Source organism: Staurois parvus, unplaced genomic scaffold (genome assembly GCF_062004578.1).
Source record: "Staurois parvus isolate SC_StPar_1 unplaced genomic scaffold, SC_StPar_1.0 ptg000188l, whole genome shotgun sequence".
In the NCBI taxonomy this organism is placed as follows: domain Eukaryota; kingdom Metazoa; phylum Chordata; class Amphibia; order Anura; family Ranidae; genus Staurois; species Staurois parvus.
The window spans coordinates 644,389-671,392 of record NW_028317984.1 but is presented as its reverse complement, the minus strand read 5'-3'; the positions used below and the strand labels follow the sequence as shown (position 1 = coordinate 671,392).

At 42.9% G+C, this 27,004-nt stretch overlaps 2 protein-coding genes across 5 annotated transcripts in view; one reads left to right on the top strand and one right to left on the bottom strand.

The window, feature by feature from the left end:
- Positions 1-384: 384 nt before the first annotated feature.
- On the bottom strand, positions 385-12,061 carry RPL10A (ribosomal protein L10a). The gene is made up of 6 exons (XM_089677570.1): positions 11,983-12,061; positions 7,731-7,805; positions 5,618-5,698; positions 5,178-5,326; positions 1,493-1,665; positions 385-585 (listed from the first exon to the last, which is right to left on the bottom strand). The coding sequence occupies exons 1-6, from the start codon at positions 11,985-11,987 to the stop codon at positions 415-417; spliced, it is 654 nt and encodes a 217-aa protein (XP_089533696.1). The 5' UTR covers positions 11,988-12,061; the 3' UTR covers positions 385-414.
- A 48-nt stretch (positions 12,062-12,109) lies between these two features.
- Positions 12,110-27,004, top strand: part of DSCC1 (DNA replication and sister chromatid cohesion 1) — a 50,116-nt gene continuing 35,221 nt past the window's right edge. For 2 of the 4 annotated variants that reach the window (XM_089677569.1, XM_089677565.1), the window contains exons 1-2: positions 12,110-12,323; positions 26,117-26,369. In XM_089677569.1, coding sequence (XP_089533695.1) covers positions 26,197-26,369 — 173 coding nt within the window. In that variant the 5' untranslated portion in view covers positions 12,110-12,323; positions 26,117-26,196. Of the gene's footprint in view, positions 12,328-26,116; positions 26,370-27,004 lie in introns of all 4 variants that reach the window. The other 2 variants (XM_089677566.1, XM_089677567.1) reach the window with 2 other exon arrangements.

Sequence of the window (27,004 nt, the reverse complement as noted above, 5' to 3'; positions counted from 1 at the left end):
AAGGCGTAACCATTTTGGGAACTACGCAAACTTGTTTTAGGCTTTTTTTTTTTTTTTTTTTTTTTTTTTAGATATTACTTCTTTATGATGGGTTGTGTGTGTCTTCACATATGCGTAGTTATTTTTAGGCGGTTAGGCGATAAATAAATAAAACATGTTAAACCTACCTGCTCTGTGCAATAGAATTGCAGAGTGGCCTGTGTCCTGTGGACACAGCAGGAGAGGTATCAGAGCGCTGCATGCTTCAGGAGGGTGCACCAGTGTGTATGGCTCAGCAAGTACTGTGGGCAGGCAGCAAGTGGTTAAGACTCAGATTCTGAATATCAAATCTAAAGCTTAATTGTAGTGTAAGGTTTCTTCTAAAAAACAAATGTAAAGACAGACTAAAGTTGAAAACTTTATTGGTATCACAAATTAGTACAGACGTTGTGGTTTGCCCATTGTGCTCTTGATATACAGGGCCCTCACATTCTGCCAGTTCTTTTTTAGTAGAGATACCAAGAAGTTAATGGCAAGGTGGATGTTGTACACAAGCTCTTCCTCGGTCATCTTGACATGACCAACTGCCACAGCCAAACACAGGACCTAGGAAAATAACACGCATTTAGTGAAACTGCTAAAATTTTGAGATCAGTCAGACAATTCCCCAATTGTGTATACAAGAGACACTGAAGTGTTAGCAAGTTATCCCTTTTTTGACATGGCCACAGCCTGTTCTAACAATGCTATATGGCCTGGCTATATCCAGGACCTTGGAGAAAAAACAAAAACTTAAGGCAAGTCTAAAAAGGAGCGGTCTCCCAAAAACAGGAGCTGCTTAAAAGACAGTCCCATGGGCATTAATGACGTTATACTGCCTAGGCATGGCAAGAAAGATTAGCTAGAAATGCTTAAGATTTTGGCAGCCTACAGTAGCCCACTCCAGGCAAATGGATATCTTGGAAAATGGGGTCAGTGGCTAACCAGTTTAGGGGAGGAACAAAATTCAATGAAAGTACAGTTATCCTTTAACTAGAGAGGACCAGTTTTGTTTACTAGATTTGTATTTAGATATAAAACCAGCACAAACTAAGCTTCAGAATCCAGGCAATTCAGATTTACAGGTTGTATAAAAGTGGCAGGGCAGTGGCTAAATGGTTAGCACTTCCGCCTGGCAGTACTAGGGCTGTTGGTTTAAATCCCAGCCACGGCACCTCCTGCCTGGAGTTTGCATGTTCTCCCTGTGCGGGTTTCCTCCCACACTCCAAAGACATGCTGGTAGGTTAATTGGATCTGGTCTAAATTAGCCCTAGTATGTGTATGTATGAATGTAAGTTAGGGACCTTCGATTGCACACCCCTTGAGGGTTAGGGACTGATGTGAATATACAACATATGTAAAGCGCTGCGTAAATTGACGGCGCTATACAAGTACCTGAAATAAATAAATGCAAGTATTTAAATGGCTCAAATAGCTTTTATGTTCTCTAGAACACTGGTATTTTAATGCTCACCTTTTTCATCTGGAACTTGATGGTGGACTTGACTTCATCAACCTTGGCCACCATGTTCTCATTGTGAGTCAATAAAGAAGGAAATTTTCCTGCTTTATTCAAACCAGGTCCCAAAATACGAGGAATCTGCTTGATAAGTGATTCAGAAGCCAAAAAGGCATCAAACTTCTTAGCTGGAGAAGGAACCCAAAAAGTGATATTGAAATACAGGTAAAACAAAAGTATAGTTAACGCAGTATAACCCATAATTTTCCATCTACTTTGCAACTTTAAGGGCTGGAAAAATAAAGTTAGCAGAATTGATAGGATGCCTGTACAACATATCAATAGCACCTACACAGTGGTCTTTAGATTTTGGATTCCCACTAAAATGTAGTTTGGAAATTAACCAATAAAAAGTAAAAAAAGGTTAGTGATATTAAAGAATTTTTTTTTTGTTTGCAGCCCTAATCCTCAGTTCCCTGCTGGCACTCCTGTGCTCTTACCAAGTGCCCCCACATGAAGCAGATTGCTGGGGCCTCCTGAACCGCTGCTCTGTGTTCATTCACAGAAAGCATGGCTTGGCCACCGCCAATGCTCTCTTAATGGCTCACTGTCTGTGATTGACAGCAACGATAGCCAATGGCCAAAGTTGCTGTCTCAGCAAAGGAGGGAGATACCTCCTTGGTAAATCAGGCTCAGGTAAGTTTTGAGGGAGGGGGGTTGCTGCACATGGGTTTTTTTTTTTTTTTTTTTTTTTTTAACTTCATGCACGAAAGGTAAAAACCTTGAGCCTATATAATCACTTTAAATTTAACAGGCATCAACTGCAGAACATAGCAAGGCTTGTTAATGAAGAAAATGGATGGATGAAGATGATTGTTCGTAGGCATTTTCACAAAATTGCCAACTCTAATTTCTGTCCAGACAGGTTCCTTTTAATTTGCTCATATCAAAACCCAACTTCAAAATATGTTCATCTAATAAAGAGAAACCACAATACCAGATTTCATTAGGTGCAAATGTATGAAAATTAAAGTGGTAATAAATCTAAAAAACAATGTAGTATAATGCAGCTTATGGTGTATAATGCTGTGGATATGGTGACCACATTAGATTACCATTTTTGGCTGTATTTTCACTTAATGATCAAGCAACACATTTATTTTCTAAGGCCTGGCTCACACTAGTGCAGACCGCGTGGCCATTTGTGCGGGCACAGAAGCCCATTCATCTGAATAGGCTGCTGTGCCTGCATTTCATGCAAGAAAAAGGTGCATGAGCCTTTGCAAAAACACATCCGCAAGGAAACATGGTCTTTGACCCCTCAGTTCCCACACCCACGATCACACTGTTCATATTCATGAGAATGCATCATCATTAGGAGGAAGACAAAAGGAGAGAAATGAGGAAAGAATCTGCCCAGAAAAAATGAAATAAAATAATGAAATTAATGAATAGTAGTTGGCATTACGAGGTCCTTGGGAGACAAGGTGTCAAGCTGATCGATCCAAAGTCTCCAGTTGGCACAAAAGCTGGTGTCTTCTGCCAACATCACTATCTTCATGAATGGCTTCAACCCCAAAAACTTTCAAACCCCTGGGGTTCTTGCCATGCTCATCCCTGAAATGACATGGAACTGAATGTTTGTCCAACTCATGAATGATATTCCTCTTGTGTTCCCCAAAGCGTGTTCTAAGGGTGTGTTAGGTGCGGCCCACATATAGGAGGCCACAGGGGCAGATCATACAATACACAGCATACTGGGTCCCACAATTGATGAACTGATTGATGGGGTCTGATCTCCCATCTACCCTCCGGGCCTCATTTTTCTGTGTCACATTTATCCACAAGCACCACAATTAGGAACTCCACATCTGTAGTTCCCCTTCTAGTCAAAATAAGTCAGGTTCCAGCCTAAACCAAAGATTTGGCCGGTGGTTTTATTTTGCTGGGAGCAATGATACTTTTCAGATGCTTCAGCCTGCGAAAGATTATCTCTGGCTGTTGAGAAATGGAACCTGCCAAAAGAGGATCTTGGGCCAGAATCCCCCAATAAAGAAGCATGGGAGTACCGCACAGAATGAATAGAAGCCTCATGTGTCTCATAGAAGTAGCACAATTCAGCTGTGTGTGTGGGGAAAAGATGTGATTCCCGCACACACAACTAGAAAGCACAATGCGGGCTAGTGTGAACCTAGCCTTCGGGTGTTCCCCCTCTGAATGGAGGTGCAACAAAGACACCTTTCGACAGCAGCATTGTCAGTCTGGGCAGAGGGTTGTGGTAGATGCACTAGCAGATTTAGATGGACTTCGATGACGTTCTGCTTTGACACCTAACCTCCATGGAGGTCTAACTAATCAATATTTTTGAATGTCAAAGCGGTACATTGTTTTTCATGGAAATTTGTTGTTTTATATTGTAGGCCTCTAATTCTTATGAATAACTCACTTAAATCTGTCCAAGAGTCTAGTAAACATCCCGGACATGATAAAAGTTTGAAACACAAAATAAATAATATAATTCTAAAAAAAATATAATAAATTTAATTCAATAATGTAATCAAACCAAAAACACTGAAATCTGAAAGAGAACCAAGTTCGCACATCGCTGAGCAAAGTCGCATTATCGTTTTCAGTGTGATGATGAAATTCCCCACGAATCACTATCGCTCAATTCTGCAAGCAATTCTAATTCACTATTGCTGTTTTCTAGCTGGTCTAAAACCGCTTTTGGACATAAAAAAGGGACACTTTTTGGATGCCATAGACGTTTCTCAGTTTCCAGGCAGAAAGAACAGTAAAAGTGCAGGCAGGGCACTGGATAAAGCACTAGGGACAAAAATTTAGGTGAAATGGTTTCATACAGTAATGTAATACTAAGATTACAGTGTATTGTGTATATGTAAAATTTTTACTATTTTGGCTGGTTCCGCCCCCCGTACGTCCCGACGCTCGCAGGGAACGGAACCGGCTGACATGGCCGGGGGACACAGCGGGAGGACATCACGGGATCGTGGGACAAGGTAAGGCTCGAGGGATCACTTCAGTGTAATCCCGAGTGTTGCTCGGTTTACCGCTTCTGGTACTGAAATTAACCCCGAGCTACACTCAGGATTACCGCCAGGAAGGTTAAGCAGTTACAGCAGCGGTTTTTCTTTTTGAGATAATGGTTTTATACAAATGATTAAAGCTGACCATTGTAAGCAACCCTTGCCATTGTTAGTTTGTCTCAACCCTCTGAGACTTGTCAGTTACAAAACAAGTGGAAAAAAAAGACATAACAAAAACAAAAAAACACATCACATCTAAACACTGGTAAGCTGCAATGCAATACTTTGTCTTTGGTGTTTCAGTAAAACCAGGGATGGACCTTTGCTCATAACGGTTTCTCTAGCAAAAAAAAATTGGCTACCACAATGACATAGTTTTACTTCTGTAAAAGTACTTTACACCAGATTTCGCAAAGGGAATGTAGAACAATGCAAAATAGGGATAGAACCACACTTCTTAGGCTTTCCTCCATCACCCATCCAAATCTACTAACCGAGAAAAAAAATGGCTCAACAAAAAGCAGTTGCAGCCTTTCCTCAAAATAAGTGTTGATATACAGTAATATCAAGGTGGTGTCTCCATAACAAAAGTTGTACAGTTTGCACCAAAAGAGTTACATTACAAAGTGGTTATACATATACAATTTACCTACCCAACTTCTTCACTAGCTTCTTGTTCTTGTTAAGTTTCTTAAGAGCTTCAATATCCATGTGGGGTAAATCCACAGCCTTAGCTTCATCACAGTGCTGCTGATCTCCCAAAATGCATACTGAGAATTTGGGCCTTGGTGTAGACTTTAGCCTGAGATAAAATGAAAGTGTTAGCAATATCAGAAACAGAAGAGTGAGGGAATGTGGGAGAACCAGACACAAACCTTATCTAACACCGAAGCATTAGGCGGTGGGTTTAAAAAAATTCAAACCACACCTCCCCTATTATTTTAAGACCTAGGGTGGGGGTCCGTCCAGCTCACCACAAAAAACACAGGAACTGAACTACCCAGGTCCATTGCCACTGACTTCCCTCACTCAAGACAAAATTAAGTAGGAGGTAGAAGCAAGGCAAAAGATGGGTGAGAATAAGTATTCCAACCTGACGGTGCCAGAGAAACGCTTGTCCTTTTGGGGGTCATAGTTTTTCAGGCTGATTTGAAGTTCCACGGATTGCAGAAACCTATACAAGAAGAAAAGTGAACTTTATTATATATTCCCAAAAGGTCACTACACTAAACACTCCTGCAGATTTATGTATGTGACACACACTATAGTTCTGTGAAATTTCAAAGGACTAACCAAACCCCTAATAAAAAAACGACATCTATTGTGTAAAAAAAAAAAAAAAAAAAAAAAAAAAAAAAAAAGCAACATAGTGTCAATATCTAGTCAATTGGCTGTTATCAATTTTTGCATGTGGACAGCATGTAAATTTGATGACAGGGTCATGTCTTCTCAAACATGCTTTGATGAACACAAAAATGGTTTTGATTTTATTCTGTATACTGAAATAACCTGCTCAGCAAAATCAAAATACAGCCGTTACCTGAAAGGACGCCTGCAAATACTTAAACATATAGTGCCACGCTTCCTTTAAATGCCCAAAAACGTGTGAATACAAACAAATAATGAAATATAGTGAACAATTCTATTTGCAAAGTCTTTGTGGTGGTGGATTAAGTTTTAAGAAGATATAGAGCTTTTTTTGAAGCTGAAGAAGCAACACTACTAACACCAGATGTAGTCTCACCTAGAGTTTTTGACCTCACAAAGATAGGTTAAAAAATACATCTCCCTTGAAGTGGACATATACTGGCGGGTATATCTTGTATATAGTCTTCCTCCGGTGGTGACCGGTCCCTTTAATCCTTCCTTCTCCACTCCAGCAGGTAAAAGTCACACTATGGAGACTTCCAGGCTGCATCCAGATCTCTTCACTACAGCCATCAAAGCTGCCTAACTTTATGTGAGGTCAAAAACTCCAGGTGAGGGCACATCTGGTGTCTGTGGTGGTGGATTAAGTTTTAGAGAACTCAATGCATGTCTAAAGACCTGGAGTAAAAGGGAAGGATTTGGGTTTCTAGAGCACTGGGCTGACTTTTCATTGGGGTGCAACCTATATGCTAAAGATGGTCTGCACCTAAATGGAAGGGGATCTGCTGTTCTGGGGGAGAGGTTTATGGGAAGGCTGGAGGAGTATTTAATCTAGGATCGAGGGAGGAGGGAGAATTAGATTATAACGGGGTAGACAGATCAGACAGGGGTCAGTACTTATTGGTGGGTGGAATGGGGAAAGATGGGGGGGAAGGCTATGGCAGATAATAAGAAGGTTCCCATGTTACAAACAACCAGTGGAATTTGTACCATTTGTATGAAAATAAAAAATATGCAAAATACGTGTGAACAAGGTGTCAATGTATTAAAGTGTTTGTTCACCAATGCCAGAAGTCTGCCAAGCAAAATAGGAGAGTTGGAAGCTTTGGTGCATGACGAGAACTATGATTCGGCTAAGATGACAGAGCTATGGAGTATTTTTGAAGCGGAAGAAGCAACACTATTAAGAGACTTTGCAACTAAAATTGTTCACTATATTTCATTATATTTGTTTGCATGCACGTGTTTTGGGACATTTAAAGGAAGTGCGGCACTGTATGTTTATTTAGATTATGCACGTTATGAGTATGTAAGTGTGAGCTGCTTTCTGGATCGTAGTTATTTAGTCACACTCACTGAATAAGTCAGCATAGTATGTTATAATATTTTTTGGCTGCTCGTGAGACTCAATTGGTTATATTTGTACACCTGCAAATACTCTTCCTCTGCGCCACTGAATGCTGCACTGTTTGTTGACAAATTGTCCAAACTATTGGCAAACAGACTTTCCTAAGAATCTCTTGTGCCCTCCATGCATTGCTCCTTGGTTCCTATCACCAACCTTTGCATCGTTACTGAATCCTGTAGTTACATGGCGGTCAAAAGGAGAAATGTGGTGCAGAGAAAGGAGATCTACACTCCCAACTGTCTAGTCTCTGATGACTAGAGTGAAACTTCCTCAGCAACAGAGCGGTGGTCCACAGTGTACACATTACATTCTTTCAAGTTACCCTTCTTTGCCAACAGGGTCAGTTTACCTTATTAGCAACAAAAACAGACTCTTAAACTCAGAATAAAAAGTGGTTCACAAAAAACCACTAAATTACACCATTACTTACTTTCTCTTCTTCCTTCTTGCCCCCAGTAGAACCTCCCTCACAGCTTCATGGAGGGTATCGCGAGAAACTTTGCTGCTGCAGGATGGCAAAAAAAATTAAAAATGTTAGTTTAAATGGAAAAGAATCCATACTCACTAAAAAAAGCAAAAGACATTTGAGATTTCCAAACCATATATAATTTGGGGTATAAACTGCCCCATCATTGTTAGACCTCATACACACTTGAGCTCATAACCGCGTGTTTTACAAGTGTTTGACTTTTCTTCTGTCTCTTAACACTCTGTCCATTCACACAGGCATTTTCAGGAGTTTAGAAAAAAATGCTGGCCCATGAAATAAATGCCCAAGTGTTTGATGAACCTAAACACCTTTGAAGAAAAATGCCGCTTAGGCGTTTTTTGAAGCTGCTTTTCTTCTGCTAGGAAAAAGGCTTTTACAAAAGCCCCAGTGTTTCTGGAATATACCCTTTTTAGGGGCTTGTGGTCAGCAGCATTATGTACCAACACATTTAAATCTTTTCTTTGTAAATTCAAGGAAAACAGGTTTCATAGCCCTTCATCTTTACGAATATTAATCAAACACTGCAGGAGCTCTGAAATAGTCCTAGAAAAGCTAGGCAACAAATATTTTAACAAAATAGTCCTCGTTTGTCTGTTATGCTCACAATAAACAGATCATAGCTGTCAAACTACACTACAAAGCTGTACCTCCGCTGAACTTTCATGGTAACAATTTCAGAGAAGCCAGCACACCCAGTATTGTGCTGAGAAATACTTACCCATTTGCACAGTTTGCTCTGCCGGTGGCTGGAAAACAAGATGTCCCTCCTTCTCTGATGGAAATTCAGCAAGTCACATGGTAGTGGGAGAGCAATACCTCTACTCATCCAGCCAGGAAATGACCTGTACACTCCCTGTGACCTGTATTCAGCGGACCGTGGGATAAAGTCTGCTGACGTCACTCAGTCAGGCATCACTCTGAAGGGATTGCAACTTTAAAGCAGAAGTCCCCATAAAAGTGATCCCCCTACAGGTTTAAGTCATAATGTACTAGTATGCACCACATACTAGCCCATTATCGCAGACGTACCTGCAAACTGATCCATCCAGAGCTGCGCTGTCATGGCTCCCCCAGCGATTCCATATTTGACCAGTCTCACTTCCAGATTTTGTAAGGTCAGTCACTTGGATTGCTGGGCCACTGTGATATCACTCCCACGCATGTACATGGGGGTCACATTGCAGCAGCACACGGAGCAGGCCATAAATGTGGTCTGAGGTGCGCATGTAGAAGCTCAGATCACATAACCATGCCAGGCAGGCATCACCCCTTCTGATGATATATTATATGAAATGCGTTGAGGAGCCCCACTACCCAGAGACGCCAAGCCGCCGGATCACGGAGGTCCGGCGGCCATTACAACTTTGGGACTGGTTAGTAACATTGCCAGCACAGGCTATTGTTTGCATTGTTTTATCTTCATGAGTTCATCTTTTAACTAAGTGTGTACCTTTTGATACAATTTTATAACACTAATAAATAAGTTTGATACTACACTATGAGATCCCCCCCCCTTTCTTTGGCTTCACCATAAGCACTTAACCCCCAGGTTCTACTCTTATCAGAGGATGAGGTTTGCTATGTGACCAGACCTGTTAGACCCTGGAGAGGGACCTCTGATAGACATCACCCCCCATTATGAATAGAGGTGGACGACTTCTAGACCAGACCAGGTTCCATCTGATGGGAGTCCCTTAAGCCGGATTACATTGATTAATGCGCATTACATTAGCGCTTCTGGTGAGTTTGCAATCTCACTACACTATTGCGCACCAGCGGATGTTTATACTTTCCTGGCTAATCACCTACTCCCAGATTAATCACCCTCTGGCACCTTATCTAGTTCGAAGTGACTGTCCTATTCACTCATTGAGACTTTTACTGGGCTATTATGGGTTAATAATTTTATGATTTCTATACATGTTTGTTTATATGCGCTGCACTACAATATATATATATATATATATACACACACACACACATACATACACCTTTAGGATTTTCTAGAGAGGATTTGTAGTTCCTTTAGGTGTGCATTTGCGGCTTCCCTGGCTAGCGCTCACTAACATCATTTGTCTTAACCTTTACACTGCCTATCAGCAGGTTTTTAAATTTTGATTTCACTTCCACCCAGATGTCTGCCACTGAGACCCGCCAGCCACTCATTTCCATCTCCTGCACAGCTATGCTCCAGTGAATACTGGAAAGGCAGAGCAGAGAGCACTGATAGGCTCTCTTCTTACTGAGAACTGAGTGACCAGTGGTTTCTGATCACTCAGTTCTTGGTCTTAACAGTTTCATTATCGGCGGAGATAAATGAACTCCCTGCAAATACATAACAGCAATGCCAACTCTGCACAGCCAATCAAAATGGCCAAAAGGTCAGCAACCAGCAAGGGAGCTTCATTGCAGTGGATGTATCGTTCCATTTTAAATGCGGTCTTTAGATGGAGGAAACATGAAAATTGCAATTGATGAACTCCTTCAGGACGGTTATAGTTGCCTGACTGCTACACTGGCCCTAAATATTTCCTAGGAGCGGGGCCAGGACAAACATGTCAGAGAAGGCCCCTTTCACAGGCAGACCTGATCTGTCCATCAATAGACTTATATGGACCAGCCAGCAGGTGCCAGCGGATAATAGTCCACTGACACCCACTGGCATCCCATTATGTATACCAAAAACAGACAGATGGGGATCAGTTCTCCATCCATCCAGCGGATCAGACTGGAGGTCAATCAGGTGGAAACAGACAGGTGGTCTGCTCCCATCTGACCGTCCCATTGAAATCAGCGGGCAGTGTGTCATCCACCTACTCAGCGGGGATCAGTGGAGACACTTGACGGATCCACCCCATCTGAAAGGGGCTGAATACAGCAGAAATACCTGATCTGCACACTGAAGTATCAACTTCACAGCCAGGTAGCTAGCAATGTATAAAGGGAGGGGTACAACTGGGGGAATCAATGGTGGAGAAGGATCTGGGCGTTCTGGTAGATCACAAGCTTAATAATGGCATGCAATGCCAAGCTGTGGTTTCTAAAGTGAGCAAAATCCTCTCTTGTATTAAAAGAGGTATAGACTCCAGAGAGAGAGATATCATTTTACCCCTGTACAAATCATTAGTAAAACCTCATCTGGAATATGCAGTTCAGTTTTGGGCACCAAATTCACAAAAAGAACATTGGGGAACTGGACAAAGTACAGAGAAGAGCAACTAAACTGATAAGAGGCATGGAGGAGATCAGCCATGAGGAAAGATTAGAGGAACTGAATTTATTCTCTCTTGAGAAGAGGAGATTAAGGGGGGATATGATCAACATGTATAAATACATCAGTGGTTCATATAGTGAACTCGATGTAGAGCTATTCACCCTGAGGTCATCACAGAGGACAAGGGGGCACTCTTTACATCTGGAGGAAAATAAATGTAATCTCCAAACACAGAAAGGTTTCTTCACAGTGAGAGCTGTGAAAATGTGGAATAGACTTCAAGAGTTAGTTCTGGCCAGCTCAGTGGATTGCTTTAAAAAAGGCCTGGATTATTTCTTAGATACACAGAATATAACTGGATACTAACATTTATAGGTAAAGTTGATCCAGGGAATATCCGATTGCCTCTCAGGATCAGGAAGGATTTTTTTTCCCTGCAGGAGCAAATTGGATCGTGCTTTGCAGGTTTTTTTGCCTTCCTCTGGATCAACTGTGGGTATAGGATTATAACTTTTTTTTCTATGGTTGAACTGGATAGACTTTTGTCTTTTTTCAGCCTAACTATGGAGGGGAAAAATAATCCCCCCGTAGTGTGAAGAGGTCCATTCATCCTCTTCCTGCAGTGATTACATTCATGTGGACTGGTTTCCGGACACTTTAAACTGAAGTAGCTTCGATCAGCAGGAACACACGGACAGCCTGCTACCAGGGCACCTCGGGGTCTCCCTCAGGATCCAACCCCAACACAACCCTACATGATTCGATCACCATATATACCCTCACCACCGAATCCACATACCACTCCACCTACAGTCCCAAGGCCTCACGTCTATTCTCCTCTCAGGGACCATCTACAGGTGAAAGAGCACCTAGCCCGAGAAGAGGACACATGGACCAACTACCAACCACAGTACGGGACGATATGCACCCTCCCTCACACACCGATGCCGGTAGATTGATCACAACCACACAGCCTACCTCATCCTGCACTATCAGCTCCCAGCGACTAGAAAGGGCGGACGCTTGCGTGAGCACGCTTAAGAAGCACGTAATCTCGCGGTATTTTGGGCTCCGCCATTTTGGTGATGGCAGGGAAGTCACACGTACGTGAGGAGAATACGTAGGGTTAGGTAAATGTGTCTGCGCTTTGACAGCTGGGCTCAGACCACGTGGGGACTCTTTGGGGCACATGACCATTTGTAAGCTGGTAGTGATAGTTTAGCGCGCTTACAAGTTTCTCCTCCCAGAAAGTATCGCGCGCTCATCATTGCCTAGTGGACCAACTGCACCGAATACAGGCTTGTGTCCTTCCCCTCCCGGTGTGTATGTAGCGCTCCTTCATACCATGTAGTCCATTATAACATGCATTGAATGTGGTAACACTGGGGTCTGTGCTTTGCATTGTGCTTTTATTACAAGTGTATACATAATAATAGCATATAGATTACTGTATATTAATGAGCTACACGGATCAGCCATAACTTTATCACCACTGATAGGTAAAGTGCATATTATTGCTTATCTGAAATTAGATGGGATATATTATGGCAGCAAGTAAACATGTTGTCCCTGAAGTTGATGTGTTGAAAGCAGAAAATATGGGTATCAGTTTGTTGTGTATGGGGTTGTATAGCTGCAGATTGGTCAGGCTGAGGAGCTACAGTATTAGATGGGGGGCCATAACGTTATGACTGATCGGTTTGTATTGTATTATATATATTCACACACTATATTGCCAAAAGTATTGGGACGCCTGCCTTTACACACACATGAACTTTAACCTCCCTGGAGGTATTCCCGAGTGTAGCTCGGGGTAAAATTTCAGCACCGCAAGCGGTAACCCAGAGCTACACTCAGGAATACTCTGCAGCGCTGCTCCGGGATCTCTTCTGCACTTACCTTGTCCTGCGCTCCCACGATGTCCCTCCTGCAGTGTCCCCAGCAATGTCCTCCGACCGATGCCGGGTTCCATTCCCTGCGACGTCAGGACGTACGGGGACGGAACTGGCGGGAAATTTGAAAGTTGCAAAAGTGACATTCACTAACATCACATAGTAAAACATTGCTGTATCAAACCATTTCACATACATTTTGTCCCTAGTGCTTTGTCCTGTGCCCTGCCTACATTTTTACTGTTCTTTCTGCCTGAAAACTGAGAAATGTCCATGGCGTCCAAAAAGCGTCCCTTTAGGTCAAAAGCGGTTTTAGACCAGCTAGAGAACAGCGATAGTAAATCAGAACCACTTGCAGAATTGAGTGATAATGATTTGTGGGGAAATTCGTCATCAGACACTGAAAACGATTTTGTGACTTTGCTCAGTGATGTGCGAACTTGGCGCTATATTTCAAATTTCAGTGTTTTTGGTTTGATTATTATTTTTTATGATTATTTATTAAATTATAATTTATGATTTCGTGTTTCAAATTTTAACATACCTGATATGTTTACTAGACTCTGTTCAAACAGATTTCAGTGAGTTATTCCTAAAAATTACAGGCCTACAATAAAAAAAAATACATATTTCCATGCAAAAAAATGTACCGTTTTGAGCACAGAAATATGGACATAATCAGACTGCTAGGGAGGCTACTGGCATCCCAGTCTTAGTCCGTAGGGTTCAATATTGAGTTGGCCCACCCTTGCAGCTATGTGTAGCAGTGTGTCTATGGGAATGTTTGAACATTCTTCCAGAAGCGCATTTGTAATGTCAGGCATTGATGTCGGACGAGAAAACCTAGCTTGCGGTCTCTGCTATAATTTATCCCAAAGGTGTTCTATGGGCCAAGTTCCTCTACCTCAAACTCACTCATCCATGTCTTTATGGACCTTGCTTTGTGCACTGGTGCGCAGTCATGTTGGAACAAGAAGCGGCCATCCCCAAAACTGTTCTCACAATGCTGGGAGCATGAAATTGTCCAAAATGTCTTGGTATGCCTAACACCTTCCCACCCGGCCTATTGCAGATTGAGGGCCGTTCCATTGTGACTGGGTGTCATATGACATCCTGTCAAAAGCAGCCGTTCATGGGGCCATGCAGCCTGTCACTGGCTGCGTCCACGGGGCACAGCCAATGACATATTACTACACTGGCCAGTTGCCAGTGTCATGTCACCAATCACAGCAGATCACATGTCAATTGTATACAATGTCATGCCATTCATTGTTTACAATTGTGTTAGTTGTGATTGATCAAAGCAGTCATATGGTACAGACGGGGCCAATCACAGCCCATCTGTATCATGTGATGAGTCTTGCCCACCACACCAGTTATATAATCACGCTCTACTGGACTGGTGACCATATGTAAAAAAAAGTTTTAAATTTCTACATTTTCCAAAAAATTACAACCACCAAAAAGCTCACCATGCCTCTTACTAAATACCTTGGACTGTCCATTTTCCAAAAATGGGGGATATTTGTACTATGTTGGTGTTTTTGGGCCTCAAGAAATGATATTGTCCATCGGTACATTGATCGATTATCAGATATATATATACATCATGGTTTGTGGACGCTATAATTTTCCTACAGACTAAATAATATACACTAATTTGGGGTATTTTCATCAAGAAATGTAGCAGAATACATTTTGACCTAAATTTATGAAGAAATTTTATTTATTTGCAAAATTTTATAACAAAAACAAAGAAAAGGAATTTTCTTTTTTTCAAATGTTTGGGTTTTTTTTGTTTATTTAGCAACTTAGTGGTGATTAAATACCATCAAAAGAAAGCTCTATTTGTGTGAAAAAAGATAAACAATTTTTCTCCTTTCTTCCAGGACAGCCCCTTGAGACATAGAGCTCCTCCCTCCGGGTCAGGAAACACGCCACCCCCCACGCCTTTAAAGGCGGACCTCCAGGCCTCCATCCCCAGTTTTTAGTGTTTCCTGATCCGGAAGGAACAAGTTTGGAATCTACGGGGTCTCGGCACTCTCATAGGGGCAGTCCTGGAAGAGTGTGGGCCCAGGGATTCATGTACCTCCTCTCCGGCACTATCCTTCTGCGGTGAGTGGGGCTGGCAGCGCGTGGGAGCCTTCATCCCCAGGCGGGGGACCGGTGGTGGCAGGGGAGCGGGGGTGTCCGGCGGTGAGTTTGGAAATCCGCTCCCTTTGGGCCTGGTAAATTCTCTTTCCCCCAGGAGCCGGTACAGGTGTGCTGGGCGGAAGGGGAACAGGCGGGACTTCCGGTAGGGGCGGGCCTTGCGTCCGTTGGCCGGAAGTCTGGCACGACTTCCGGTGGACGAGGCCCTGCGCTCCACGGACCGGAAGTTAGGTCACTTCCGGTGAAGAGGCTGCACTCCACAGACCGGAAGTCCAGCGCAGTGACGTCATCGGCGGGCGCTGGTGAAGCTGGTTCCAGTCTCTTGAAGAGGTGCATGTTTCCACTCGGGCGGTCGGCGAGGCGTGGAGCCAGCAGAGGCTGTGTGATCCACACCAGATGGAACACCATGGATGCGGGCCCTTCGCTGCAGACGGATCCTGGTTCCGGCACCGGCTCCTCTCAGGTAGGCTTGGGGAGGGTCCCCTTTAGCTGACTTCTGGGAGGGTGGTTGATGGTCTCCCCAGTTGGGGGCAGGTGATGGGGCGGCAGGCTTGTGTTTCCCCTAAAAACACAGGGTGTGTAGTCGGGTCTTTCACAGCTGAGGGTCCGTATTGTTCTTTGTCCTTTTTCTTTAGGTTAAGACCCAGGACAGGACCCCAGTTCAGGCCCCAAAGAAAACATGTGCAGTGTGCGCGGCTAAGTTGGGGTCTGCATGTGACAAACCCCTCTGCCGCGGTTGTATTGATAACCTAGTGAAGGATGAGTCCTTCACAACCTGCCACAAGGTGTTATCCTCAATCAAGGATGAAATGACGGCCACATTTCAGTCTTTTAGGTCACTGTTTGATAGGATGCAGGCTCTGCTAGGGCCTGGGGTGCAGTCGGCCACAGCTGTAGGGTCAGTCAGGCAGGAAGACCTGGAAGAGGAGGACCCTTGGTCCCTTCCCTCCTCTCAGGCCGGTTCGGGTTCAGAGGCCGATTACGAGGAGAGTACCGCTTCTAGAGGCTCCAGATATAAGTTGGCCATAGAAGAAGTGGATGATCTCCTAAAGGCTATCTATGAGACCTTGGAGATTGAGAAGGAGGAAGTGTCTTTGTCTAAGCATGACCTCTTACCAGGGGCTCCATGCTAAGAAGAGCAGAGTTTTCCCAGTTCATGGTTCTTTGACTGACACCATCAAACAGGAATGGGAAAATCCGGAAAAGAAAGTCTTCTTTTCGGGGCTCTGAAGAGAAGATTTCCGTTTGATGAAGATGCTTCTCAGCCTTGGAATAAGGTTCCAAGATCGGATGCTCCTTTATCCAGGATTTCTAAGAGAATGGATCTAGCCTTCGAGGACATGGGGGCTTTAAAGGACCCATGGACAAGAGAGGTGAGGTCCTGCTACGTAGGGCATGGGAGTCTTCTTCAGTTAGCTTTAAACCAGCCCTTTCTGCTACTTGTGTCGCCAGAAATTTGGAATGCTGGCTTACCCAGTTACAGAACCAACTAGCGGCAGGAACTTCGAGGCAGCAGATTTTGAAGTCTATGCCTTTACTTTTCAAAGCAGCTGGGTTTTTGGCAGACGCCTTGGCGGACTCTGTTCAGCTGGCGGCAAGATCTTCGGCCCTTGTTAATTCAGCCAGGCGGGCCTTATGGTTAAAAACCTAGGCAGGGGACTCTGCGTCTAAACTACGCCTGTGCGCCTTGCCTTTCTCAGGGGATAATCTTTTTGGCCCCGGGTTGGAGGCCCTCGAACGTACTGCCGACAAAAAAGAAAGCCTTCCCGGAAAGTAAAAAGAAAGTATTTCCTAGGAAGAGTTTTTGTCCAAAATCCCAGATGCCGCAGGGTAAAGAGGGTCAGCCCAAAAAACATTGGACAGGGCATAAGAACGGGAAAAGGGGGGATTTTATTCAATCCTCCTGAAGGCCCCTCCAAGTCACAAAGACTTAAGCGTCCTGGGGCGGGGGGAAGGTTGGGGTCCTTTCTCCCTAAGTGGGCGTCTATCTCCCCGAACCCATACATTTTGGACCTGATTCAGAGGGGTTCATTTCCTGTCCAAGCAAGTTTTTGGTCACCAATCTTCCCAAAGACCGGAAGAAGGCTCAGGCTCTATGCGGTCTGATTGGGGATCTAGTAGACCAGCGGGTCCTATTTCGGGTTCCTCAGTGCGAACTGGGCTTAGGGTGTTATTCCCACTTTTTTGTCGTGGGAAAGCCCTCAGGCAGGTTTTCGGCTAATTTTGAACCTTCGACCTCTGAATCAGGCCCTGAGATACAAACATTTCAGGATGGAGTCAAGTAAGGAGTATCCTTTTTTCAGAATTGTTTTATGGCCACACTAGATCTAAGGGACACATATTTTCACATCCCCATTCATCAAGCAAGCCAGAAATACCTAAAGATAGCGATAAGGATGGGTTTGCAGGTCTTCCACTGGCAGTGTCAGGCCTTGCCCTTCGTGCTAGCCTCATCACCAAGGATTTTTACCAAGGTGTTGGCAGAGGCCTTAGTTCCCCTGAGGTTGGGGTCGATCACAATTGTTCCTTATTTGGGCGATCTTCTTTTTGTGGCCAGATCTTATCAGCAATTGACCGAGGAACTGCGGGTGGCTCAGGATCTCCTTCAGGGTCTGGGTTGGCTCATCAACAGGGACAAATCGGCACTCACATCCTCCCAGAGAGTAGTGTACCTGGGATACGAGATTTCGTCACTGGAGAGGAAGATTTTTCTTCCTCGGGAGAAGGCCGTAAAGATGGACCAGACACTGGCAAGATTGCAAAGCAATCTGTCTGTGTCTGTAAGGGAGGTCTCGAGGGGTAGGTCTGATGACGTCATGTTTCCCAACGGTTCTGTGGGCAAGGTTCCACCAAAGGCCGCTTCAGGCGTTCTTGCTGAGGGTATGGGACGGGGACAGCTCTACATTAGAGCAGGCGGTCCAGCTCCCGTCCAAAGTCAAGAGGTCTCTTTTGTGGTGGCGGAAGGAGGCAAATCTGACCAAGGGACTAGAGTGGGGTCAGTTAGCTCCGCTCATTGTGACAACGGATGCCAGCAGTTATGGTTGGGGAGCCCATCTAGACGAGTTGACAGCTCGGGGAATGGTCTCGAGCGGAATCTTTAAGGCCTTCAAATCAGAGAGAGCTGATGGCGGTTCGGAGGGCGTTGGAGGCCTTTGGAACAAAGTTAGAGAACCGTCACTTGCAGGTTCGGTCGGACAACATAGCGACAGTGGCCTACATAAACAAGCAGGGAGGTACACTGAGCCCTTCTCTGCAGAGGATTATAGGCGGTATTCTGGCCTGGGCTGAACGAAATCTATTGTCAACAGCTGCCGTTCATTTGAAGGGGTCACAGAACTCCCTAGCGGACTTCCTGAGTCGACGACCAATCAGTCACGACGATTGGTCTCTCAACCAGGAGGTCTTTCAAGACATAGTCCGCAAATGGGGGTTCTGGAGATCGATCTTTTTCATCTCAAGAGAACAAAAAAGTCGGTCAATTCTTTTCCCTGAATCCGCGAGAGCAGGCCTTAGGGATAGACGCCCTGTCGACCCCTTGGGACTTCAACTTGGCTTATGCATTTCCTCCGGTGAGACTAATCCCGGCGGTCCTGCAAAAGTTTGGGAAGGAAAAGACGAATCTAGTCTTAATAGCACCCTTTTGGCCAAAGAGGCCCTGGTTCTCCCTACTGAACAGTCTTGCCTCAGTTCACCCGTTTCCTCTCCTGGAGAGGGAAGATCTGATTTCTCAGGGCCCTCTTCTGCATCCGCGGGTCAGGACCTTGAAGTTCAAGGCTTGGTTCTTGAGGAGCAGCTCCTCAAAGCCAGGGGGTTTTCGGACACAGTGGTAAAACTTTGGTTAACTGCAGTAAGCTAGTTACCAGAGCCATTTACTCGAAAGTCTGGAAAAAGTTTAATTCATGGTTTTCTGGCCAGCGACAGGGGCCCCAAGACATTTCGGCAGTCTTGGATTTTTTTCAGGAAGGGGCGGATCGAGGTCTCTCGATCAGCACCCTAAAGGTTCAGGCTTCGGCCCTAAGCATTTTTCTGCAGATCAACCTGCAGCAAAATCCTTTTGTGGTAGACTTCTTCAGGTCTCTTTCCAAGTCTAGACCAATTAGGGTCAAGACTTGTCCAGTCTGGGACCTATCCTTAGTCCTGAAGGCTTTCATCTGCAAGCCTTTTGAGCCTTTGGGAAAAATCTACGGTTAGGATTTTGACCTTTAAAGGTGGTGTTTTTGATAGCTATCACGTCAGCCCGTAGGGTGAGTGAATTACAAGCTCTTTTTATTAGGGAGCCTTACCTGACCGTTTTTGAGGACAGGGTTGTCCTCAAGACGGATCCAGGTTTTATTCCTAAAGTATCCTCCTCCTTTCACAGGTCTCAGGATATAGTCCTGCCGACCTTTTACTCTTCTCCTGAAGGTAAGGAAGAAGAAAGGCTAAGTTTGCTGGATGTAAGGAGGAGTCTTATGATTTATCTTGATAGATCCCGGGAATTTAGAAAGTCAGATTCCCTTTTTGTTTTCTGGTCAAAAGAAGGGTTCCGCAGCGTCCAAATCCACTATTGGTATACCGTGTTCCAAATTATTATGCAAATGATATTTTTCTCATTTACCTAATTAATTGATGTAAATAACAGTCAGCATAATTCTCATGTTATCAACTATTAAGAGTACAATTCAAATTTTATTGAACAAACCTCCTAATGAGAACAGTATTTTTGTTAAACATAAACTTACAATGCACTGTTCCAAATTATTACGCACAGCAAGTTTCAAAACACTTTATAGGTTGTAAAGAACTGAAAATTGTCATTTGTCGTGTTTGCAGCATTTTTACTGAAATCAAAAGCTATTTCAATCAAACTTTTAACAACATTTTAACTTTTTAAACATTTTAACAGGTCACGTTACATTGTAACATAGGACCCCTTATTTGATAGCAGCTTCACAAGTCTTGCATCTTTTGAACTTGTGAGTTTTTGGACAGTTTCTGCTTGAATTTGTTTGCAAGATGCCAGAATAGCCTCCCAGAGCTGCTGTTTGGATGTAAACTGCCTCCCACCCTCATAGATCTTTTGCTTGAGGATGCTCCAAAGGTTCTCAATAGGATTGAGGTCAGGGGAGGATGGAGGGCACACCATGACTTTCTCTTCTTTTATCCCCATAACACCCATTGATGCAGAGGTATTCTTTGCAGCATGAGATGGTGCATTGTCATGCATGAAGATAATTTTATTACAGAAAGCATAGTTCTTCCTTCTGTACCAGGGAAGAAAGTGGTCAGTCATAAACTCCACATACTTTGCAGAGGTCATCTTTACACCTTCGGGGACCCTAAAGGGGCCGACCAGCTCTGTTCCCATGATTCCGGCCCAAAACATGAGTCCACCACCGCCTTGCTGATGTTGCAGCCTTGTTGGAACAGGGTGGCCATCCACCAACCATCCACTACTCTATCCATCTGGACCATCCAGGGTTGCACTGCACTCATCCGTGAACAGGACTGTTTGAAAATTAGTCTTCATGTATTTTTTTGCCCAATGCAGCCGTTTCTGCTTGTGAGCATTGGTTATGGTGGCCAAATAGAAGGTTTATGCACAGTTGCAAGACTCTGGAGGACTCTACACCTTGATGTCCGTGGGACTCCAGAGGCACCAGCAGCTTCAAATATCTGTTTGCTGCTATGTAATGGTATTTTAGAAGCTGCTCTCTTGATCCGATGCATGGATCTGGCAGAAATCTTCCTCAATGTGCCTTTATCTGCACGAACCCATCTGTGCTCTGAATCAGCCGCAAATCTCTTAATAGTGTGATGATCACGCTTAAGTTTTCGTGAAATATCTAATGTTTTCATACCTCGTCCAAGGTATTGAACTATTTCACTCTTTTCGGCAGCAGAGAGATCCTTTTTCTTCCCCATATTGCTTGAAAATGGTGCTCTGCTTAATAATGTGGAACACCCTCCTTTAGTAGTTTTTCCTTAAATTGGGCTCACCGGCCAATCTAATTATCAAGGGTGTCCGAGATTGTTTTCAGTGATCAAAAGAGCCCTGACACGCAATGTCATCCATGAGTTAAACTGAAAAACAAAATATTTAATCTTTGTGACACTTAAATAGAATTTGCATAATAATTTGGAACGCGGTGTAGATGGAATAGATTAGCTATCGTGGAGTCTTACAAAGTTTTAGGTATTCCTCCCCCCTTTGTTAAAGCCCACTCAACGAGATCCTTAGCAGCTTCTTGGGCAGAGTGGGACGGGGCTTCGCCGGAGGAGATCTGTAAGGCAGCCACCTGGTCAAAGTTCTCTAACTTCGTCAAGCATTACCACCTAGATCTTCTGTCAAATAAGGAGCAGGCATTCGGACACAGGGTCCTCCAGGCAGTGGGCCCGCCCTAAGGGGGTAAGTTCTTGATTATCGTCTCAAGGGGCTGTCCTGGAAGACGTAAGGAGAAAACCAGGGTTAGGCTTACCGGTAACTCTTTTTCTTCGAGTCTTCCAGAACAGTCGCAATTTCCCACCCTTCAAATGTACAAGTGTTGTATATGGGGTTATCTACATGTATATATATTTGTGTCTTTCAGTGTCTTCTGCTAGTTCTCGAATAAAAAGTGCAGATGGAGGCCTGGAGGTCTGCCTTTAAAGGCGTGGGGGATGGTGTGTTTCCTGACCCGGAGGGAGGAGCTCTGTCTCAAGGGGCTGTCCTGGAAGACTTGGAAAAAAAGGAGTTACCAGTAAGCCTAACTCTGGTTTTATTGGTGCAGTGTTGCATGACTACGCAATTGTCATTCAAAGTGCTGCAATACTGAAATCTGAAAATTGTCCTGGGCAGGAAGGGGGAAAAGTGCCCAGTATTGAGGTTGAGTTCCCTTCACTGGAACTAAGGGGCCAAGCCCAACCCTTGGAAAGCAACCTGACACCATAATCCCCTCCCACCAAACTTTACACTTGTCACAATGCAGTCAGGCAAGTGCTGTTCTCCTGGCAACTGCCAAACCCAGACACGTCCATTGGATTGCCATACAGAGAAGCGTGATTTGTCACTCCAGAGAACACGTCTCCACTGCTCTAGGGTCCAGTAGCGGCGTGCTGTACAACCATTGTATCCAACACTTTGCATTGCACTTGGTGATGGAAGACTTGGATGCAGCTGCTCGGCCATGGAAACCCATTCCATACAGCTCTCTATTCACTGTTGTGCTAATCTGAAGGCCACACAAAGTTTGGAGGTCTTTAGCTGTCGACTCTGCAGACAGTTGGCGACTTCTGTGCACTGTAGCATATGCTGACCCCGCTGTGTCATTGTACGTGGCCTACCACTTCATGGCCGAGTTGCTGTTGTTCCCATTTGCTTCCACTTTGTTATAATACCACGAACAGTTACCCATGGAATATTCAGTAGCAAGGAAATTTGACGGATGGACTTATTGCACAGGCAGCAACCTATCATGGTACCACGCTTGAATTCACTGAGGTCCTGAGAACGACTCATTCTTTCACAAATGTTTGTAGAAGCAGTCTGTATGTCTGGGTGCTTGATTTTATACACCTGTGGCCATGGAGGTGATTGGAACACCTGAATATTGTGTATATATTATGTATAATATACGAATAGTCTTTATTGTATAGTAATAGTATGTGTGTTTGTGCATATACTGTATGTATATATTTATACAGTATGTATTTGTGTTTAATATGTATATATTACACACAGATCAAAACAGTGTTTTATTGCAATCAAATTAGTATAGTGCTGCTCTTAGGCTGGCCATATATTATACAATTTTATACATCACATTCCTTCACCTCCTTGTGAATTGCATGCTCACCTGCAATTTTGACCCCTAATCACATAGGTCTTATGCGCTTGGTGATGGATATACTGTCCTTATTCCATGTGGTTGGTTCCTGATCTCTGCCCCTCCAGTGTTTTGGTCCCTTTTAAGAGGTCAGCTGCACTTGTATTTCCTAGAAATAGTGCTCAGATGCACACACAAGGACCGCTAATAGTGTAGTAGATTCTGGAATAAAATCTCAATGTTTCAGTGAAGCTTAGTCCATCGTTCTCAAGACTGCGCTTCATCCTAACTTTGGCAAAAAAATAGTGCTGTTTTGATTGATCTCTGCTGCAAGCCCCATGAGTGCCTTTATATCTGTTTTGGATATGTACGTACCTGTTTGTGGGTGAGCACCTCATTTACCATACACACAGAGTGTGGTGGCTACCCATGGGACTATATATTAGTAATAATATACATTATATTGTATAGTATGGTAATGGTTTGTGTAGTATATTAATAGTTTATATCATATAGTAGGGTAATAGTTAATATAGTATATTGTATAGTAATGAATAGGAGGATATCCGTGATTAGGGTGTATACACTCCATCATTGAGATGGGTCTCTAGCATGGAATGTCCATTATTTATATTCATTAAGGTTGGCCAGACAGCAGTAAAACCGTATGGATGCCAGTAACTGATTGTGTAATTTCATATATAGCTGCTTCCTGTGATCCGCCTTAGGGGTCAATTCACTAAGATAAATACCGCATGAGGTTTTGAGTTAAAATAACTCATGCAGTATTTATTTCAAAAGTAGTTAATTCACTAAAAAACATGCATTATTTACCAAATGCATTAAATATTTATGTTTTGCGATATTTAGCACTTAAATTTTGCATTATTTTTAGCGTTTAACAATTTTTTTGCAGGCTAACATTGCACCAGAATTTACACAGCAATACTGTGAAACTATGAAAATATTGTAGTGTGCTTTCATTCACAAAATGAGCTCCCTCAGATGAAATATTACAATTTATTTTCATTCCTGGGCTCAGAGGAGAACATTTTTTTTACACTGATACATTGAATAGTTTTCACTTTCTGGCCAGTGCAGAGTTCCTCTAATTGTTATTTTGTACATTTCTAAAATAGGGCCACAAAACACCTGGTGATAAATAACGAATGTGTGTTTTTTGTTTTTTTTTGCTGCATTTATCTCAGTATTTTAACAAATGTGTGGTATTTACTTCACAATTGATATTGTACTTTGATGAATTGACTCTTTTATCATCTCATGCGATATTTCTGAAAATTGAGTAATGTGACCTTCATATCACATGCCTTTAGTGAATTGACCCCTTAGTCTATAAAAGGCCTATAAAAGAAAAAGCATACACATAGTATTCACTAAGGGTTTGCAGCAATATTAGTAATAATGCTTGAAGCAACATGCAAAGAAATTTTGAAGTAAATATATCTGCTCAGATGTTCAAAGCAAAGCAGAAAATATAGCTGGTCGAGTAGACTGACAGATGTCCAGTATGTAGCTGTGGAGTTGTGTGGTCCATCTCAGCATCCATTGTAGCTTGGAGGTTACAAGCTTTAACCACTCTATTTTAATTGTTTGTAATTATCTCAGTCTTCTTCTCTGGAGCAAACAGTTTGGGATTGATTCACTCCAACCTTCAAAATGACGGCTTAAGATCACTGAACACATCCATAATAGTTCTTAACTCTAACAAATTGGTGCATGCTAGCAACCTGTCAAAACTGAAGCAGACAGAATCTGGAGTAGCTGTGCATGGCAACTATTAATCTTCAGCTTGGTCATTTTAACCTCTTCGCACCGGCGCCTCCTGGCCCTTTAAGAGTTTCAAAAGCCGGGAGGCGGGGTGGGGTTTTAGGGTCATGTGACCGCCGTGATTCGCCATCACAGCGGTCACATGATTGGAAAAGATCCCGATTGAAAAGGGAGAGCGGGACCTTTCCGGGAGTCACGGACACGTGCTGGGAGCTCGCACTCTCAGCACATATGTATTTTCTAATTGAACGCAAATATGCGGCCACTCGGCGTCAAGGCCCAGATGCCGAGAGGCCACATATTTGCGTGAGATCTGCGTCAAGGGGTTAAGCTTTGAAAATGAAAGATGGAAGCTGATTGGTTTTCATGCAAAGCTGCTTTGATGAATGCCCCATAGCAGGGTGGATTTGATTTAAATCACTAGTCAGTAAGGCTTGATTTAAATCATAGTTTTCTACATAGACTAATTCTTGCTGGTATAACTTTAATATGCAAGTAGATGAAGATTTTTAGAATAACAACTTTTCATAGTTTTTTTTTATCCCCAGTTTAATAGGTTAATCATTTATATTTGGACAACTTTTCTGTTGTACTTAGGAAGGAGAAAAATAATCATTACCTTAATAATAACAATTTAAATAGATTTATTCATCTGAAACAATAACATTACAGCATATATTATTTGCTTAAACAAACATCCATGTTTGTTAACTAATTTGGCTAAACAAAATATATATATTTTAAGAAACTTAGACTGTCAGCACCTTCCTCCTCACACTTCGTTTCACTTTCTTCTTGTGCAGATCTATTCCACTCCTAACAATCAGAAAAATATTGTTTCTATTCTATTCACTGAACTTCTTGAAACTTAGCACTGAAGGGGTTGATTCTGTATTCATAGGTTTGTAGAAGTTAGGATTAAGGTCTTTTTCTTAACTCTGTTCATGTCATAACATTTTTGGTGTGAAGACGAGGCATGTGATCTCCGCTGAGTCAAATTCAGTTTTGAAAACTGCAAAAGTAAACCAAGCATCTGTGATAATATTTTGTAGGCAGAGAAACTGCCCAATAATCTTACAAAAACCTCTGGAAGAGCATGACATTGTGAATGGATTAATTTATTTACCAAAAAAATTTAACATATACAGCCTTATTCTACATAATTAAAAAACTAATCTTTATTTCATGATGGAATAACCTTTGGATGGTAATATATTTTCCTCAAAAAGCATTTTATTTTAAAAAATCCGATTTAAATAAAAAAAAATCCGATTTAAATAAAAAAAATCCAATTTTTTTTTTTTTTTTTTTTATCATTTGATTTTTATCCACCCTGCCCCATAGTATCAATTTCTTTTGCCTGGAGTCCCTCATAATGCTCATAATATTCCATATTGCTGTGAATTTCTGTCACTCAGCCACTAACTGCTGCAGCTTTGCATCCTGCATAGTATGTATCCTCAGATTTACTTTCTGCTTTTTTTTTTTTCACTCTAGTAGACCAGCATCCTTTGCAGCCATCATTCTTTGTCCTTCTGGTTTGGGTGTGATCTAGAGGGACAGTTTCTTTTTTTGCAATGAGTCGATCTCGGGAGGAAGTGGAGGCTACCCTGCAGATAGCGAAGTTGAATGTGCAGGATTTGCGGACCACTGCCCAGTGCCTGGCATTCAGTAATACTTTCACTTCCGGGGATTATTGTCTAATGGAACTGGATGAGACGTTGTGTAAGGAGATCGAATCTGGCGGCAGGTAGGATTGTTTCAGAATCTTCATGTGCACATACAGTTTATATGCTAACCACCAGGGACTTCCGCTATGTCACTTTCTGAGGTTGCCGAGGCACTCCTGTACCTATAGATTCTTAGCTTTATCTCTGCAGAGTGAGATCTATGGCATTGCTACCTCTGACTTTAAGTCTCATGAGATCGCTCTGACATAAGGAAGCAAATCCCTGCTTCTACAAAAATGGCCACCTGTCCACAGAAACACCATGCATAGTAAGTAGGCAAGTGATTAGGGAGACCACACACTGTATTGGTGACTGATCTTTTGCCTACTTTTTTTTTTTTTTTTTCTCTTTTTGGCATTACTTCCAACCAGAGTTTAACACCTCTTTACAATCTGTCATGAGAGAAATACAAGGACTGCCTTTGCTGACCTTTTTATCCAAAAATGTTAATTAAAATGTACAATACCCATTACAGAGGTGTTGACATTTTGAAAAAACTACTTGTCCAGGGACTAAATTGGAGTTCCAATTGTCCTTAATGACAATCTACTTGTCCAGATAAAAAAATAAATAAATTTGAACCAAAACCGTATTTAAATCTGAGGTGCTTTTAGAAATGTCTGGGGCTTTTAAAAACAAAAGGGGCTTTATGGCT